At 42.0% G+C, this 19,402-nt stretch overlaps 1 protein-coding gene across 3 annotated transcripts in view; it reads left to right on the forward strand.

Moving 5' to 3' along the window:
- Window positions 1-5,549: 5,549 nt before the first annotated feature.
- The window catches only part of PACC1 (proton activated chloride channel 1), a 90,021-nt gene continuing 76,168 nt past the window's right edge, over window positions 5,550-19,402 (forward strand). The window contains exons 1-2 of one of the 3 annotated variants that reach the window (XM_082306025.1): window positions 5,550-5,669; window positions 9,719-9,856. In XM_082306025.1, coding sequence (XP_082162151.1) covers window positions 9,829-9,856 — 28 coding nt within the window. In that variant the 5' untranslated portion in view covers window positions 5,550-5,669; window positions 9,719-9,828. The remainder of the gene's footprint in view (window positions 5,670-9,718; window positions 9,857-19,402) is intronic. The other 2 variants (XM_082306024.1, XM_082306029.1) reach the window with 2 other exon arrangements.

Here is a 19,402-nt window from a genome sequence, read left to right on the forward strand (position 1 = left end):
TGTTCATCCGAAGGTTTCCCCAAGTATTTCCTAATAGAGCTCATGTTCCTGGCAGGTCTGCTTGCCTTTCCCGTGGTGGTGGTCTGATGGGAACAGCCATGCTCCCACATCCCTTGGCAGGAGGTTGCTTGTGATCTCCTGGCTGTCCTGTGGTGGGGTACGGCAGACCACGGGGAGGCAACACCACTGGGGCCTCATCCAGGTAAGGAATGGGATGAAATTATTTTCATTGCTGTTGGCATGGGTACGCACTCCTAATTCTGTTTTCTGCTGCTAATTCAGAGCAACGTGTTATCGATTATCACCAAGAGAGCTATTTTTATTATAGAAAACATTGGGCCTTGTTATGAGATCTATATACTCTGAAAACTCCAAAAATTACTACCAGTTAATTTTTCCTCTAATTCAGAAACCAAGCTAAATCTTGATGGATCTGTTTCCTTTTATTTGCTTTCTAAAATTGTGATGATTTTCTATACTGAATAATTGTCTGTGAACATTTTGTTTTGGGAGCTCAGCTTGAAAAATAAGCTAACAACAACAAAACCCAACCAACCAGTAAGGGCAGGCAGTACTCGCAAGATTTTATCAGTTACTTCCAGCAAACGCCCCTCGGTGCCTATTTCACTCTGCTATTTTAAGTTGATTTGCAAAGCTTCAGCAAGGAACAAAGGTTAAATACTTGGAATTTGCACAGGTTGTATGTCACCGCAGAACGCTAAATAAATATTAGAAATAAATGGTAGTTCCTCCAAGAAGGAAAAAGGGGGGGACATGAGGTACAGCTGCCCTGAAAATCATTATAAGAAGAAAATTCCTCTGGAGCCAAGTGGGAAAGCAGGAGATGGAAATGCAGAGCATTGCAGAGGTGCTGCTTTCAAGACTGCTTCATTAGGGGACTCCAGGTAGGTATGGAGCTGAGCAGAACTATTTTACAAACATCTCCTGTTATGCATTGCTCCAAGGAATAACACAATACACACCTGTAGTACAGGAACCTGCTCTGGTACTACTGGAGTACATTTTAGCAACCTGAGCTGAGGGTTGAGCTTTGGTAGTTAGGGATATTGGTAATTAAAAGCAGTGAAAATAAATGTAAACACAGTGGCACAGCATGCTACGGAGGTGGATATTTGCAGTTATAAAACTACAGTCCTGGATGAGCTTATAGCAAATCAGATTAAATTTAAGATTGCTAAATTGTGCTACGGGAATTTATTTCTGTTGATGGGGCTTGGATTGTTCTGTTTATGTTTGGTTTGGGTTCTGCTGGGTGATTTTATCAACACGTGTTAAATACATTCATGCTGGTCATTGCAGTAGCAGTTGCCATCCAAAGCCATCTCTGCACAGCAGGTGCATTACATCTCCTAGTAAGAGGTGGGCAAACTGAAGGAAACAGAACTAGAGCTTGCCCGTGCACGCAGCATGAAAACCGTAACAGAGAAAAGAGAAAACCTCCAAGTCTTGACTCTCCTGGCAAATGGGGAGTGTTGTCAACGCAAGGCACGGTGGCAAACCTTTCCTCCTCCAGCCCTCCTCTGCCACAAACAACTTTTTTACCAGTTCTGGTCCTCATCCAGCTCTGAGAGTCAGTGACGATAATTCCAGCATACCAAAGGTCTGGCCTCAGCAGATTTTCTTGTGAATTAGAAAAATGGGCTGGGACGTGGAATTTTTTTCTGACTCCTTTGAATATGTCTCCTGGAAAACATCCTTTCTACTAACAGTTCTGCCATCAGCATGTATTTTCTGCATTTCACTCCCTTTCCCACTTGTATTATTGTGGTATCTGACAGAAAAGTTGTTAACTGGTTATTTTCAGTTCTAATACTCTAGGAAATTGTAGCTAGTTTGTGCTGGTATTTCAAAATTAGACTTCTACCTTCATGGGTTAATCCTGGGAGAAACTAAGTGTCCTCAAGTCTTATGAAACCAGTCATGTTTGGGTGCTCAGCACATCACTGAAATGAGGCCTCATTGGAAGGATACCCAGATGAAGTTGACAAACTTCTAAATAGAAAGTGTCCCAGTTTCATTCAAAAGCTACATGTAAACTAAAAAAGTCAGAAAAAACCTGAACCTATTTCTCAAACTACTTACAAAAATCCTGAGAAGTCAGTAATTTCTAAAAATTGCATGGAACACTTGAAACAAGCAATCACCGCTAAGATTTTATTTTTATAGTTTTTTCTTATGGCTTATACGTTTTATAGATACTTTTTCTGCTATTTATTCAGAACATATTAATTGTAATTCTTCTCCGTACTATTATCACTAGCCTGCAGATAGATATTTTTATTACAGAGAAAAGATATCTCATCGTGGTAACAGCACTCGGTTTTGCCTTATCCTTATCAGTTCTCTTCTTTTGTGTTATTCACATACACACGGTTCAAAATATTTGAGAGATGACCTCATTTTTTTTTTGTTGTTGTTTCATTTTGATCTTGTCTTCCTGGCTGAGAGGATGTGTGTCAGTTGTGTTTTGAAATGAACTCTGGTAAATACAGCCGCTTCTTGAAAAGAGCACTGCTCTCATTTGAGCACGACTTTGCCATAAATATGCAAGTGGGAAGAAAACTATGAAGACTTCTTGTGCGAACTACCCACGGCCTCAGTCTTCTCCCCGTTACGGCACAGTGCTGCTTCTGGATCCTTCTTTGCGGAGCACACGACCTACCTCACGGCCGTGCATGACACCGAGTGCCAAAGAAGGATAATTGTATTATAAGACTTTTTAATTCCCCAACTTACTTCAGCTGTTATCAGCAGCTGGTTACTTCAGCTAGCTGATATGCCTCGGTATCTTGTAAACATTCGCTCTAGTATTGTGCATTACTCATAGTTGGAAAATCACTTTGACTCCTGTAACATAATTATGTTAATGTCAAATGAGTCACAGGGAAACAGAAAACTTGTATCAGAGCTGCACCTTAGTGCCAGTTTCTGAATGCTCCTGTTGGCACAGTAGAAGTAGGTTAGGGGATTTAGGGGGAAAAACAACTTTCATTTAATGAGTGATGTGAAATTATGATAATGACTCATAAGGAAGCTTGCGTGACAATCAAATTCAGATTCACTGAAACATAAAGGTAAGAGAATAGCCTGCCTGATTATTTATAAGAGCGAGAATGAAAAATACTGCATTTTTAAAGAATGACTTTCCCAGGAAAACTTCACAGATATCTTTTGCACATGAACAGCTTTTGACATTCATTATTTAGTTCCAACGGCAGTAACTGATTTATTTAAATTGACATCTTAATTAGATTACATTTCAGAGTCAATCATCTCCAATGTTTTATTAATTCTACCTCTTTCTTGGTTTAGTTAATTCAAGTGATTATTTAGGAAAAAAAAAAAAAACTTTTAGCTCACTTTTGGATCATAATGCAAAAAGCCGGAAGCTCTTCAGCAAGCTAAAAGTTCCTGTAACATATCTCGTCCTAACTTGAAGCAGCCGAAGGGACAGTAAGAGCAGAATTCGTTCTAGAGCTAAAAGATACAGGGACACACATCTCTGACACACTGGCTATCTCAGGGCTAAGCGGCAGCATTTTTTTTTCTATAATATACAGAGGCGAGTTACTCTGGTATTTGCCGACTAGGATTTACATGCTCAAACATACATCAATATTTCCACATGCCAGCCTGATGCATAAGCTATACCATCTGAATGTAAATGGAGGCTTTTTTTTTTCAGATGGCTGAAGCATCATTCTCAGAACACAAGAGTTTTAGTATTCTGACAGATCCCACTGTGCTATTCAATAAAAACGCTCAAAACTAAACAAAAGGCAAAAGTTGAAATGAAAATCATAACCAGATAGTTTAAAAGTCAGGGAAAAAAACCCACTCAGGGCACCGTACCAAAAATATTTGTTGATAAAGAACTGTATTTACGTTAACGTCCTATTTGAGAAACTTAGGAGACAAGACTTACATTTCCCTGGGAGCTCCATCTCTCTGCGCGTTTCCCCGTCATCTACTGACTCCTCATCTCGTGCCTTTTCTGACTTTCTCTCCACTTATCCTAGAAACTCAGTTAATAAATTAAATCTCACATGCCCCATAAGAAACCAACTGTTGTTACTAAATTGAGTGGGAATATAAGGTCATGCCATAGGTGACTAAGTGCACCCTAGATTTCCCTACGAGCCATGATCTAAATATGATGCCACAGCATCATCTCGCCCTTATACTGAGTGAGGGGCTTTATTTCGGAGCACATCCCTGATCCAGAGATAACCTACTATGGACAACACCCGCAGCTCGAAGCTCTCGGCCGAGTTAAAATCGTTCGATTACGGCAAACACGTTCGCGTTTAGCGTTATCGGTGGAGAGCCTTCATTGTAGTAGTTGGTGCTTCTGTGTTTCAGTTAGAAATACATAGGAAAGAGATGAAAGGCTTCTTCCTTTGTGAATTAGTGTTGTTTTACTAACGACGCGTGCCTGTGGCTTGCCCCGCAGAGGCGGGCAGAGGTTGTCCGTGCGATGCCGCCGCTTTGGGCAGGACCTGGCGTTTCTCCTCTCCCCGTGCCGGCTGGGCTGGGCGGCAGGGACGCCGGCAGCGGCCCCAGGCCGCGGGGAACTGCTCCACGGCAGCCGCAGAAACGGTAAGCGGTGACGAAGGAAACGGCTAACGCCAAACCCGAGTAACGGCAGGCGAGGCCGGCGGCGGCCCCCTCCCCTGCGCTGCCCAGGGGAGCCGCGGGAGGGAGACCCCCGGCAACCCCCGCGCCAGCCCCACCGCTTGGGGCCTGACCCCAGCCCGGGAAACCGGGGACCCCCCGCCCCGGAGGGGTCGCAGCCGCCGCCAGGCCGCCTTCCCTCAGGGGGCGACACCCGGGCCCCGGGCCTCACTGAAGGACGGCACCTGCCGCGCCCCGCCGGCCCCGGGGCCGGGGCCGGCTCCGCTCCCGCCGCCCGAGCCCGGCCACACGCCAGCGCCCCGGGCAGGGGCTGGGCAGGGGCCGGGCCCCGCGGCCCCTCGCCGCAGCGGCGGCGGCACCGGGGGCTGGAGCGGGGCAGAGCGCGGCGCCCCCGCGCCCTCCGGCCCCCGCCAGCTGCGCCCGTCCGTCAGGGCCGCCCCCCGCCCGGGGGCGGGGCCGGGGGACGCTGCCCCTTTAAGGCAGCGAAGCCCCGCGCGCATTCCAGCGCCCCCCCGCCCCGGTCCCCAACACGCCCGGCGCGTCATCGTTCCGGGAAACGGATGGCGTCATCCCGTCCTCCCGCGGCGGCTGCCGGCGGAGGGGCGGGGACTTGAAACAAAGGAATAAAAATAGAAGGTGAGCGCGGGGAGTACGGTGGCCGGCGGGCGGGGCCGCGGCCGCGTCGGCGGTGACGGCCTCGCCGGGCTCCGTCCCCAGCGCCGCGCCCCCCGCCCCGCGCCCGCCGTGCGCCTGCGCAGCCCCGCGGGTTATTTATAGGCGCTCCCGGCGTTGGGGGCTGACGTAATGCGGGGGCCGCCCGCCGCGTCGCGCGTCGTCGAGGGGTTGTGCGTGCTGCGTCACGTCACGTGCGTGGCGGTGTTTACAGTAGCCGCCGGCGGTTGCCTGGCGACCGGGCCGGGCCCGTTGAGGCGGCGGGCGGGGCCGGACCCGGACCCGGACCCGGGCTCTCCTCATCCCCCGGCCGCGGGGCCGGGCCGGGCCGGTGGGCAGAGGTGAGGAGCCCGCGCCCCCGGGAGGAGCCCGGGCCGGGTGGGAGCGGGGCCGTTCACCGCCCCGGCTGAGGGGAGGGCGGGCGGGCGGGCAGGCAGAGAGCCCGGGCCCGGTCCAGCCCTGCCCGCCCCGCGGGGCGGGGAGCTGCGGCTGGGGCGCTGATTTCTGCGGGTAGTCATGCCTCTGAGTCACGGGGGTCAACGGCTCCGGCTGAATTTAGAGCTCTCGAAAGAGAGAGAGAGGCTTCTTTGTGCGATGCCGTCGGTTTTCCTTTATTTGGCATCAGTAAGGGAGCCTGCGACGTTGCTTAACCTCTCTTTGCGGGGGACTGTGTGAAAGAATAACTCCCTCTCACACTGAGAGCAAGAGCAAACAGCGAACCATGGTGCTCTTGTTCCAGTGCCGTGCTCTCCCAGTAAAGAAAAGCAGTGTCTTATCTGGGGGGATAGTTTCTACGCCCACTGGAACATGACATTCCCCACAATTAATTATTACATAAATACCACGTCGGGGATGCCATTTATAGAGTTACGGCATGGTTTGGGTTGGAGGGGACCGTAAAGATCATCTCGTTCCAGCCCCCCTGCTGTGGGCAGGGTTATGTTACAGTCTTTCTTTTAACTACAGCAATGACAGCAGTAGCTTATATCGAGACTCTTATAAGGATGCTGTCTCATTTCTATGCCGCTTGCCAAGTCCATCTCTGTCAAGAACAGCCTAAGGGTGTTCTGTAACCCTTGTGGCTATGTACTCTTTCCATGAAAGACCAAAATTGAGGAGTGTTGGCACTCGCCTGCAGGAGCTGGCCTTGGCTTTTCTGCCTTTTTTCCAAGAATCAGATCATCCTACATTTGGGGGGAAAAAAAAAAAGTATTATAATGGTTGTATGTTTGAAAGGATATGGGGCTATGCGTGCAAGCTTTTTATCATGGTATTTGGTAGACGAGGCTTACCAACTTGTTACTGCAACTCTTTGTATTTCAAAATTGGGTTTTATAAAGCTGCTGGGTCCTTTTGATCCTTTCTGCATGTGGCTTTTTTGAGAAATTGTGCATAAAAGTCAGTAACTATATGTCTGTCCCCCAAAGCTGTTGCTTTTTGTAGACAGACCAGGCAGCAAATAGATCTTTAGCTTGGGATGGCATCTTCTCAGATTGTGTGAGCTCAAGGAAAATGTGGTGGGCCGTGTGAAACAAGGAACTTGAGCTACATCATCAGCAAGTAGCTTCTGGTCCATTAGTGACTGTGAGCACGTAAAAGACCTAGAAAAAAATCACTGAGTTATGCAATAAGCACCAAATAAAGGTCTGTATAAAAGACCTGTAAAGTAGGCTAAAATTGCCTAAAGGCGAAATGAGCGTGCCAGCTTCTGTCCCCATGTGGCTGATGTATCCGCACCAGCATGCACAAGCTCTTAAACTCATCTTTTTTATATTTGAAAGATAAGGGTGTTGAACTAAATCTAGACTAATCTAAACTAACCTGAACTAATCTAGACGAACCTGAACTAAATCTAAAACGGGAATATTTTCATTCCACAGTTTAACGAAGTAGTTAATTTGAGATTATTTCCAAGTGGTTTTGGATAGGCTTAGCCAAAGTCTTGACTGGAAAATTGGAGACAGTAGAGATTCAGCCCTTTGTGTGTGGCAGTGCACTAGAGAAGGTAGTTGAATAGTTGTTGGCAATCCTTCCTTTTTCAGTCTTTCATTGTGATAAAGCAGCATATGTTCACAGAGATTGCGTATCCAGTTTGAAGGGCTTTGTTGTGCGGTGTAATGATAGCGTGGTGCAGTGCAAACTTAAGCTCAATACTGCTGTCACAGAGCATTCCAAGGGAAGGTGGTATGGTATGTAAAGAGTGGCTGTATCTTTTATTAGATTGAGTTATATAGAGGAAGAGAGGAGAGAAGTGAACAAGCTTTCAGGAATACAAGCCTTTCTCCTTCAGCTGCTTTAAAAAAGAAATTCTGGAAACCTGTATCAACAAATCTGTGCTGTTCCTAAAATCAGAAAGATGAAGCTGCTTTCTGTCAAAATCCTGGGTTACTTCATTAGCTTCTAGAAATTTAATAGCTGCTACTTTTCCATGAAGCTTTTTCTGGTTACTATGAACACGCCTGTCCAACAGAATGGTGTTTGGACCAATATACGTGTAGTTGCACAATTAGTTGCTCTAAGTGCAATAAAACAGCCCCAGGATGTATTGTCAGGTCTGGAGGTAACACTGCATCTCCTCTGAAGGGGCCATTTACAATGCTTGCCTCACCATTGTAAGGATGACTGCATGCCGACAATGAAAGAGTCTTTTGAACGAGCTACCAGAATACCATTGCAGAGCTTATTGTAACTCTAAAAAAAAAAAAAAAACCAAAACTGTAATGATCATACATCTCGGTCTGTGATGTACTATTCTATACTAGAACCTCCCTGGAAAATAGTTAAATAATCCCCTTATCCTGGAAAAAGTCCTATGCTTTGAAATGGAGCTTTCCCAGAATTTTCCATTTGCCCTTTGTAGCTTTCAGTTGGTGCCCCATCAGAAACAACCTTCCTGGAAGTCGGTGAGTACCGAGCAGGATCGGACTAGGTCTTGCATAATAAATGCCCCCTACAGCAGAACTACCACGATCTAGGATCCTACTCATTCCCATCCCAGAATGTGACACACTTGCTCAATATACCGAATGTCCTCATGGAAGTTACTGGGATGAACCCGAACAGTTCCCAGGCATTAGAGCATTAGGCTCTTACAAGCTGAAGGACAGAAATGGCCAGTCAGCAGCTGGAGAATATTTTCACAAAGCAATCCAAGTGGACTGATAGAGTGCCTCCAAAACATAAGCCCAGAGCTTAATTTTTTTAACTTGGGTGGACACTTAAAAACCGTGGTTTCAACAGAAACATAAATTTGGTTCTTAATTTTGTCATTATTCTTCCTTTCAGCCCGTTGCTTTCCCACAGGCAATAATTAACAGCTGTTCTTTTAAGTTCCATGATGATTAAGGCCTCTCCCCACTTCTAAGTGCTAACTACCCTTTTCTCTAAAAAAAATCTAGGTTTTTAACATCATCAGGGTATTTTAATTCTTATGAGACTTATGAAGGTCCACATACTTTTAACAACTTAGGTCTATTGATCCGATTAAAAAAAAAAAAAGATGTATTTTCTATTGCCTTCTGTGTCTGGAATCCATTTTCAGGGCAGACTAGAAGGAGTTTCTGGTGGAAGTTAAGAAAGAGATATGTATTCTCTGATTCAACAGGGTTCTTTGTTTTCAAGCAACAGAAATAAAGAGGATCTCTTTTGCGTTTCCTTTAATTATAAGCCTGAGGGTAGAGGGAAAGGAGGAGTGATTTTTGTTTCTCAGTATGATATTTGTGATTTAGTTCTGCCTGGAGGAGTTGCTGTTTTGTTGCTAAATTATAATTGCACCTTTCCTGTGGCTATAGAGGAGATTTGGCTATGTTACACTTCTGATTTGTGGTTGTCGTACTTTTTCTGTGGGAGCTCTCCAAAAAGGTAAATGGGAGTTATATCTGACTTAAACGTGCTACTTTCTCTCCTTCACAATCATAAGGATTCCCTTTTGGTATGAACCAGAGCTGAATGTCAAGTCAGTTCTTGCAGTCTGGCTTTTTCATTCTAGAAAAAACATGATACATTTGAAATGTATTTGAAATATCATTTTCTCATTAGATTGTTAGGTTATGCAAGGTGGAGGATGGCAGTTACCCTTAAAGCTATTTATTACACTGTGGTTGTGAATCTAATGAGGGAAGATGGGATTCAAGAAGGGACATGATAAAAGTTTTGTAGAAGTGTATATAGTCTGGATGATGAAGATACATGAGAAAATTAATGTTTAAAAAAAGTTTACAAATCCCTCAGTGTGTACAGTTCTGCTATGAACAGCCCTTGATCAAGCGTAGGCACTAAGTCACTATCCTGTAGTTTTCATCTTTGTGGGAGTCTCCTGTTTTTCTAGCAGCACCAAAGCCAAGAATTCATGGCTTTTTGAGAAATGAAATTATTTTATTTTATTCCTTAGGTGATAACTTCCTTTCTCAAAGCAAGTGTAAGCAGAATCATCAGTGATCCTGAGCATTTTTCTTTTCAGGTAGAAAAGAGTAGTTAAGATGTGAGCAAGAAACTTAGGAAATGTACAGTCTACTACAGGGTGTTTTAGGTAAGTCGTTTAATGCTTTCTAACAAATAGAGATAATACGTTTTGTACCTCGTAGCAGTGTGGTGAGTGTAACGTTAGGACTGTTTATCATGTAAATACCTATGATAAGTAGAAATTGCACATTAAAGGCCTTATCTGTTGGTTTGTTTTTTTTTTTCCCTTCTACTGCTTTCTGCAGAACAGATATTGCAGCATCTGTATGAACTGAAACTATTGGTATTCATTAAACCTGCTGTAGTCTAATAGTCTCACAAATCAATTCATTCCATTTGTGGCATTTATTACATTACTGAAAATTCAAATAATTTATCAAAAACAGTCCCTTTTTTATTTCTGTCGTCAAATCCTGGTAGATTTCACAGCATCCATCTCTAACAAATTTTGTGATAATTACCTGCAAATTAATCATAAACATTCATTCATATCATAAGGTTATCATAGCTTTTCATTTAACATTAAATTATTTCATAAATGTATTAATTTCTAATGGATATTTTGTCAACTAGTCCATTCACAGGGTCAGTGCAGGATTATTACCTGGTAGTGTTTATCATGACACAATGAATTACAGAATTTACGAACTTTTTGTTGTTGCTACTGCTGCTTACCAACAGTGTAACTTGAAAGTTTACATTAAATGTGACTCACAAAGTTGAGAAATAGATTAAGCCCTATTGCTGCATTCTCCATTCTAATCCTTCCTGCCCTCGCCTCCCTCCCTACCCCCAAATCAAAGTTTCCAAGACTGTAAAGTCAAAATGTTTCACATAAATCTTCTTGATGCAGCTCAGGCTCTTTGAAACTTTTGTTCTGTTCTGTTTGTTTCGTCCAAAACTTCCTGTCACTTCCTCTATATCCACTGAGTCTTTTTTTGTTTGCTCTGGCATGATACTTGCCTTTATCTGGGACTGCCCGTGGTCTGGAACTCCCTTTTTCAACTGTTATTAAAAAAAAAAAGTACATAACTTTATTAATAAAAGTTCACAAGGAAACAACTGTAGTATACTGTAAATCACAAGGGGAAATATATTTCACAAAACAGGAACAGTTGTGTAAAGAAGTTTAAAACAAGTTACAAAACCATTGTTTTCCCCAAGGGCTCTTGTCTTTATAGCTGTTTAGATTCATACGGTCTTTGGGACCTGTCTTTTGCTTCGGCAAGCCTTACTAAATGTGGGAAATTGAAAATGGACTCAATAGGTCATGACTACCATTTTGAAACTTCCATAAACAACAGGGCACTGTGTACTGTGGAACATATATCTTAAGTGAGCACAATGCTTAGAAGAAATCCTTAATTTATTATTCATTTAGTTGAATGCACAGCAGAAGCAAAACCATGCATGAACACATGTGTCAAGGCAGTATATTTAAACATTATCAGCAGAAATGCACCACAGCTTACACTGGAGGAGAGGATTGCTTCTTTGTGAGAATTTAATCTTTCATTTCTTTGACTTTTCTGCATGTTTAAATCTCAAAATATTTTTTTATTGAATGATTCTGAGATGGTATCTTCTTTCTGCCCTACATTTAAAAGTAATGCAAATAAGATAAAGCTGTTTTCCAAGTGGGGCATGATCCTGTCCCTCTTGAGCTCAGTGACAGTTTTCACTAACGGAAGTGATGCAGGACTGGGTGTGTAAGTTCTTGAATGGGAGAGTTTACTCATTCTTGGTTTTCTCTCTTCACGTGGATTGATGTGTGACCAAAAGCCAGAGGTTTGCTAAATCGCACAACCTACACAATGTTAAAAGTGAAGATTGTTTTAAAATTTGTTTGACTTCCTTTCAGTAACTCCTTTTAAGATCATTTCAATATACTGACTTTATAGTCTACTACTTTTCCCCCTAGTACCAGGGTATGTACATTGTGTTTCTGGTCATTGATTTATGTTTGAACTCGGATAACTTCTTATATCTATGTTGTTGTAAGCAGGGTCTTCTAAGGCTTTCTAATTAGCCATTGTCTAATTTTGCATACTTTCTGGAACAGAGAGATTTCCCACAAAAGCTTGGATCCTCCCAGTAAAATCACTAGCTTACTTTTGGAAATGCATTTCAGTGATACAACATGCCTAATTATAAGTAGGTTTTTTTTTTTTTAGCTTTTTAGTTTGATTTATGTTATAAATAATGAAATGTTTTTTAAGGATTGAGTTGCATACTAATTGAATGTTATTCAAGACTCTACTGAAAACTTATTTTATTTTTGCATAATCTATCATTGTTTTATTCACATTTTAGAAAAATGAATTGCAATAATTCGTCATGGTAGCTTATGTCCTTTGTAATTTGGAAAAATAATGATTTTTAATCTTTGTGCTATACTAAACACAGTACTTAAAAATAAGTCTGGTTTTGCTTTAACTTCTGTAATTTGGATTGCTTTTAATAACTGTGATTACAGTGTAGTATCCTGCCTGCCTCCTGGGCAGTTATGCCGTCTTTAGTGCAATCTTTGTAAGGGCTTGAAAATGCAGATAAAGAAATTCAAGTTTTATTCTGTTGCTACTTCATAACTGTTGTAGAGTTTTGTTGTTTCGTGATTGCTGTTCTGCTTAAATGCTAAGTTATTTAGTACTGAAAAGAAACGGTCTTCAGCTGTTGAAAATAAGAGTGCATCTGTAATAAAGGCTATTATGATTCATTTTTATGCTTGTTGTCAGTTCTTTGAAAAATATAATTTCAAATCTAAAAAGGCATATGCTTGTTTATTAATGATCCCTTAGAATATGTTCCTGTGTCACTAAGATCAGTGATAATGGGATGAGGTAAGAATTGATTATTAAAGGTAAGATTTTTAAGTTCATGGAGAGTTTTATCACTAGTGGATAATATTCTGCACCCAATAAAGTAGAAATTATCACCTATTTCAGAAGGAATTAGGGTGAGGCTGAATTTACTGAAAAGGTCTGTTTTCACTCAGACTTGGAATATGAGGATTATCTGTTGACATATGTATTTAAACCAAACTGGTGTGAATACAAACCAGATGTTTCTTGGGAACATTTTTTATAGTACATTTGAACCATAAAACAAGGTGACACATTTTTTTAATCAGTATTTCTGACTTCGCATTGAGGAAATGTGTATTCTAAGGTACAGTATTCTAAGTGTTACTTTGCAGATTCTTGTCCAGTTACAAATAGCAATCTGGTACAATATTAAGTGCTGCAACAAAAAATCTAGGTACAAAATAGAATGACTATCTGTACAAAAGAAAATAAATCATGTTGACATAAAACAAAAAAGTACTCTTTTTAAATATTTTTCAGCAGTCATTTTAAAGACTAGGTTAAATCTTGATTTCCATATCCGTTTTCACTGAGCGTGTGAGAGGCTATCAGCAAGTAGCTGATGATGTCTAACAAAGAATCTAGTATTGAAAAACTCTTCAGTATTGTTTGACGGTATTTACCACACCTAGTTGCATTGATTTGGGGGTACCTTATTGTTATAAAACTTCCACTGTGCTGTTCATTGTCTTCCTGTAAACTCTCCAAGAGTGAAAGTGGAGATGATATGTCCCCAATCCTACAGTCTCTTCTTGCCTTGTGAATGTGCTTCACAAGGCCAAGGTAGAGGTGGGACAGTGCTGTTTTGAAGCTAATCCCCTCCGTACAAGAATGGCTTAGTTACACCCATAGACATAGATCTGAAGGAGGATCATCTTGGTATAGGAATGCGTTAGTGCCATAGCTGTCGATTTATATTATTTCTAGTAACAGGAGTGAGGGAAATTACTTGGGGTTGTTTTTACTTTCCTCCCCCTTAATGCTTCTCAAAGATGAGCTTGATAGTTGCTGGTTTATTAAAGTCCTCTAGCATTTATAACAAACATTTTATTGTGATGATACTCTTATTAAAAATAAGACCTACAATTTGGACAATTAATTAGTATAAACTGTCCCTTTAATGTGTTGTAGTGTTAACTCTTGATTCATTCAATCACAGCAGTTTTGCTGTTAATATGATTGGGAAGATGACTCATGGTCTTTGCCTGGTTTTGCTAAATACTTAGATCCATCAAAAAGCATTTATTTCTTGCAGAATTGGATTATAAGTTTGTAACAGAATGCAGTAAATTAAGAGAGAGCAGTCGCACAGAAGAAGTATTTCCTACCCTTTCTTCACAGTCTCCTTTTGTTTTCATTGTGTGGTACAATATGTAGAGAACATGCTGAAAGCCACTTGTGTCCTTTTTTGGGTATCTTCAGATAACTTTTCTCCAAAGCTTAATGGTTTACAGAGCAGTCTGCTAACATCTGACACTGAAGATGACCTGAGGTTTTGTGAATTACTCTGACAACTGTGTTAATGAAGTATTGCATAACATTCAAGTATAACAGTATGTCCTTCCTGCTTGTATCTGCTTTCTGAGAACTTCCATTTTAGGATGTTGAATATTAGTTCACTTTCTGATAATTGGCGTTCTGATAATACAGGGTATGAGGTGTACATAATGTTTCACTGTGTATGGATGGGTGCAGATTGGAACCAACTTTACAGAGATCAGATGGGTCCTTCTCTGAAATACGCTATGGATGTCTATACCATCTAGTCATGCACATACAGAGATGCCCAAGTTCTGAACAAGCTCATGGTAGCCATATGTCACGGCACAGTGTCTAGTTTGGGTCTTTAATGTGGCACAGTGCTGTTGTGAATAGTTGAGTTGATATTGGAACTATGTCTGAGACCACATACAAGCTCATATAGCATACTATAAACTCATCTTCAGCATTTCTGAAACTGGGAAATTCTGGTTTAGAAGAAGGTAGAGGCAAAGAACACTTTGTACAATACGCTTACATTATTCCATTAAGAAAAATTTGATACTGGCAGTGTACCCAGGTGGCCAAGAAGGCCAATGGCATCCTGGCTTGCATGAGAAATAGTGTGGCCATCAGGACCAGGGAAGTGATCGTCCCCCTGTACGTGGCACTGGTGAGGCCGCACCTCGAGTACTGTGTTCAGTTTTGGGCCCCTCACTCCAGGAAGGACATCGAGGTGCTGGAGCGTGTCCAGAGAAGGGCAATGAGGCTGGTGAAGGGTCTAGAGCACAAGTCTTCTGAGGAGCAGCTGAGGGAACTGGGGTTGTTTAGCCTGGAGAAGAGGAGGCTGAGGGGAGACCTTATTGCTCTCTACAACTACCTGAAAGGGGGTTGTAGCAAGGTGGGGGTCAGTCTCTTCTCCCTAGTAACAGGCGATGGGACGAGAGGAAACGGCCTCAAGTTGTACCATGAAAGGTTTAGGTTGGATATTAGGAAAAACAACTTCACCAAAAGGGTAGTCAGGCACTGGACCGGGCTGCCCAGGGAAGTGGTTGAGTCCCCATCCCTGGAGGTGTTTAAAAGGCGTGTGGATGCAGTGCTTAGGGACATGGTTTAGTGGTGGACTTGGCAGTGCTAGGTTAACAGTTGCACTTGATGATCTTAAAGGTCTTTTCCAGCCTGAATACTTCCACAATTCTATGATAAGAATATAAACTGGCCATAAAAAAGTGTAATAATAACTTGACCTTATACACTGAACATAAAATTTACATAAAATGTAAATGTCTAACTGCATTTTTGTACTATGTGCTTGTGTAACTTTGTCAATATGGTTCAGCTGCACAAAGGATATGTTCATTTAGCAAATGGTTGAGGCTGCTTTTTGTTTAGGTTTGCTCATGCATTTTTTTCTCTAACTGCTTGGTAATGTTAACCCCTTGCAGAAAGGCAAGAGCATCTTAAGTAACATCAGTTTGTTGAGTGAATAAGCCATAGGTATTAGCAGATGCATTAACAGGTCTCCAACAGTGATGAGGGTTTGTAGCATTGTTTGCGGAGCCTGGGTATAGAAACTCGAACCATCGCGAAGCTGAAACAGCTGCCAGATTTACTGGCAGTTGACTTTCATTTGTGAGCGCTCAGAAGTCTGGGAATCTGACTGTTCACAGATAATACGTCGGTTTGGGAACTTCGGTCCTTATTTAGCATGCACCCAAGGGTTCGATATCAACTGTTTTGGGGTTGGGTTGTTTTTACATCATGGCTTGTTTGATTCAAATGCTATTGAAAGCAGCACAAGTCTCTCCATTGACTTTTGATTAGTTGATCACCGTATGACATAATAAGCGTGTGTTGATTAATTCTCTGCAGTTCCTAATATGCACCTGCACATAATGGAGGACCGTTAGTGGCCATTGTCACTGTTAGTCATTTTCCAGTAATATCATTTTTATTTTCAGGCTGAAACCCCCAATCCTACACAGTATTACAAATAAACCATGTAAACAAAAAGTTCTTGCCACATAATTGGAATAATAAGAGCAACATTTTCTAAGCTTGGAACTTTCCCAAAATCATGCTCACAGATCCATGTGACATGTTACAAAAGTTGCTGATTTCATTGTTTGGTTTTTGAACATGACTTTCAACTTGTAGACAGCTGAAGGTTGCTGCAGCCTGTAAGCAGAAGGGCACAAAGGGCAGTGTGTTGCGTAGAAAAATGTAACTGTGACTCAGCTTTTGCTGAAAGTAACACTCATTTCATTTCTCCTACTTCCTCCTGATTATCAAGAAATGCCCTACAGCACTGGCATAAAGGAACACTGCCCGCTTGAAGAATACTTCCAAAACTTACCAGAAATGTGAACTGCAGAAAAGTAAAGTGGTAACTAGCGGTGTTCCTTTCTTAGATGTGACATTGAAATGGGAAGTATTCATGGTACAGTGCTATTTCTAATTTTAGGAGCAAAATGTCTATCACTTCTTGTACACAGATGGCATAAAACATTGGACAAAGGTGAAAACTTTCTGTTCAGATACCCCCTAATATGATTCAGCTTTGCTATAAAGATATTGGACTGTAATAGTAGCACAAGTGTTTTAGGAAGACCTGAGAGAAGTTCTCCCACTGATAGCACGTGTGTTTTCCATGCTTGGTATGTGTGTATATCGGACATCGGAGATGGAACACTTAGCAGCGTCAGGACAGGATGGGCCCTCTTCTCAGGCAGAGCTTTCTGACCTTTCTTTGGTGTGCATGAGAACCGGTGCTCTTACGTTCCCTGAACAACTCTCTGTACTGTAAATAGCATAGTGTTAAATAGGTAGGTTTGCGGGAGTACTCTTCTTGATTAAGTTTGTCACTAAGTTCTTTATGTTACTGTGGACCGTGGTTTCTACTCAGCCCCTCATACCACAATAATTGCAGAGCTTCCATGGCAGCAGCCTTTCCACCTCTCTTCCAGGTTTGCCCCAGGGTGACAGAATGGAAGTAAACATAGCACATGTTTGTTTAAGAAAAGGCTTAAGAAGTTACCAGAGATACACTGACAGGATGATTTTCTTGAATCTCTGTCTCATCTTCTGTTCCTGACAAGAGGAATGCCTGGTCAAGGAAGTCATATGAAGGAGAATTATAAACACAAGCAAAGTATCAGTTTTCCTTTTTTAGAATTGCCTGCTCTGTGAGGTGTGTTCTGCCTTTTCTTCCATCTCACCGTGTGTATCCATCAGTAATTTCACATGACAGAATGGAAAACAGATCAGAGTGGTATCTACTCTGGTCAAAAGCACAAAAAAGTGCTCATCTCACTCAGTGCCAAGAAAAGTCTGGCTCTAGTGCCCAGGAGATGCCTCAACCAAGAGTGGAAGAGATGTATCTGCTCTGAGAACAAGATGTGAAAAGGTTAGTAACTGTTTTTCCCTTCTACATAGTACACATCCCTGGCCATATAGTGTTGCTCATAATGGCAGTGTCTGTTGCTGCCTTTGAGAATTGTATAGCGATAAAAGTCAGCATAAGGAACCATAACATTGCTTTTTAAATATAAATGTGCATCTGTTTGGGGAGGTGGGCTACTTTTTCTGTAGTAGCACTACTTATCTCTTTGATTAATGTTGCTGTTGTCTTTAAGTCTGGGAAAAGAAATGTATTGAAGTAGATTGTAGAGCATATTTTTGTTCTGTGCAGTAACATTGCTTTCTTTCTTTATAAGTGGGAATTTAGAGAACAAAGCGTGTCTTTGAATATTGTAGTGGCATCTGTACTCACAGATTAAGTTTTTTAGAAGGAAAATTTTCTGATGGAACTTCTTTAATCTTCTTAGGAACTAGTGCTTTTCTTGATTAAAGTCTCATTTCCTACCTGAGAAAGAAGAAATGGGTAATAGCTGTAACAGAGGAAAAAAAAATGCATTTTTTTACTAACGTGTCAGCATGATCGTGTACTGATTCTACATTTAGGAGCTGTTTTTTGGTCTGCCTTACTCCATGTGCAGATATCGGGACAAGAGAGCAAAAAGGTCTTGTCTTCCTCCCTGTATGCTGGTTCTCTGTCTCTCCTCATAGCCCCTGCAGCATCCTGCCGCCGCGTTCCTGGCCCCTGTACACAGTCTGAGCACAGAACTCATTTGAGGGGAGGGAGCAGTCAGAATGTTTTTGTGTACAGTAGCCAGCTTTCTTGTAATAATTTATAAGGGCTACATCAGAAGCACAAATTGGGGAATCTGGAGAACTACCCTACCTTGTCCTGATGGTTGTACATGACCCTGACCCTCCCTGAGGAAGGTGCAAGCCACCTCGCTTGCATCCTTGTACCACTGCTGGCATAAGAACAGCGACGAATCTGAGCTGATGTGGACAATCTGTAGGCATGGTAAGAAACCACATGGTAAGGACAACCACTGTGAATTTTTTGTCTCCAGACAATGGGCTTTTTTTTTCTGCTGTGTAACTCAGGTGCTCAAGTTAGCCTAAACAGGGACCACAATGCAAAGTGAAGCGTGAGATAGTATGTCCGTACAAGAAATCCACTCCTTTTTGTGTGCTGGAATTCAGGTGCATATTCCCTGGACTGTGATTCTTTTATTACAGCAGATTTTGCTACTCTCTGAATTATTAGTGGGTTGTTTGTTCTGGAGACATGGAATTGTGAACATCTGTGAAACACTAGTAGCATATGAACATTGTAAGCAAGTATCCACACTACGAGGTGATGGTGTGAGCAACTGATGGGTTGTGTATACAAATTGACCTTTACCTGTCCTTTAATTTTCCAGTGCCATATCAAACTAGGGTTTTTTATATAGAGATAGGACTTAAATTAGGATCAACATTTAACTTGCAACTTGAGCTAAGATTACAGAAAAAACAAATCTAATATTAAATTTCAAAGAAGCCTGCAGGAGTGACTCTTAGATCAAAAAGTAATAGTTGATCTGACGTGCCAGTCTCGTTCACAGATGGGCCTTTAGAAGAATGAAAGTATTAATTCCTGTAAAGGAATAAAGGCAAAACCTAGGGAAGCGAGGGCAGTTTTCATCCAAGCATGTAGACTGAGTTAAAGACTACAAGGAGGCATAGTTATAAATTTGATTAGCAAATCTTGTGTGAGAATTACAAACTGTATTACTATTATAAAGCTTTCAATTCCATTGAGCTTCTGACTGTCTGAAGCAGATCACTTTGCTAGCCATTGCTGAGCTCTGTGCTGCCCCGCCTAGATCGCTACAAGTATCCCAGCAAATTATTCTAAAGCTAGAGCAGGCATG

The sequence above is a fragment of the Platalea leucorodia genome (assembly GCF_965183815.1).
Source record: "Platalea leucorodia genome assembly, chromosome: 3".
In the NCBI taxonomy this organism is placed as follows: Eukaryota; Metazoa; Chordata; class Aves; order Pelecaniformes; family Threskiornithidae; genus Platalea; species Platalea leucorodia.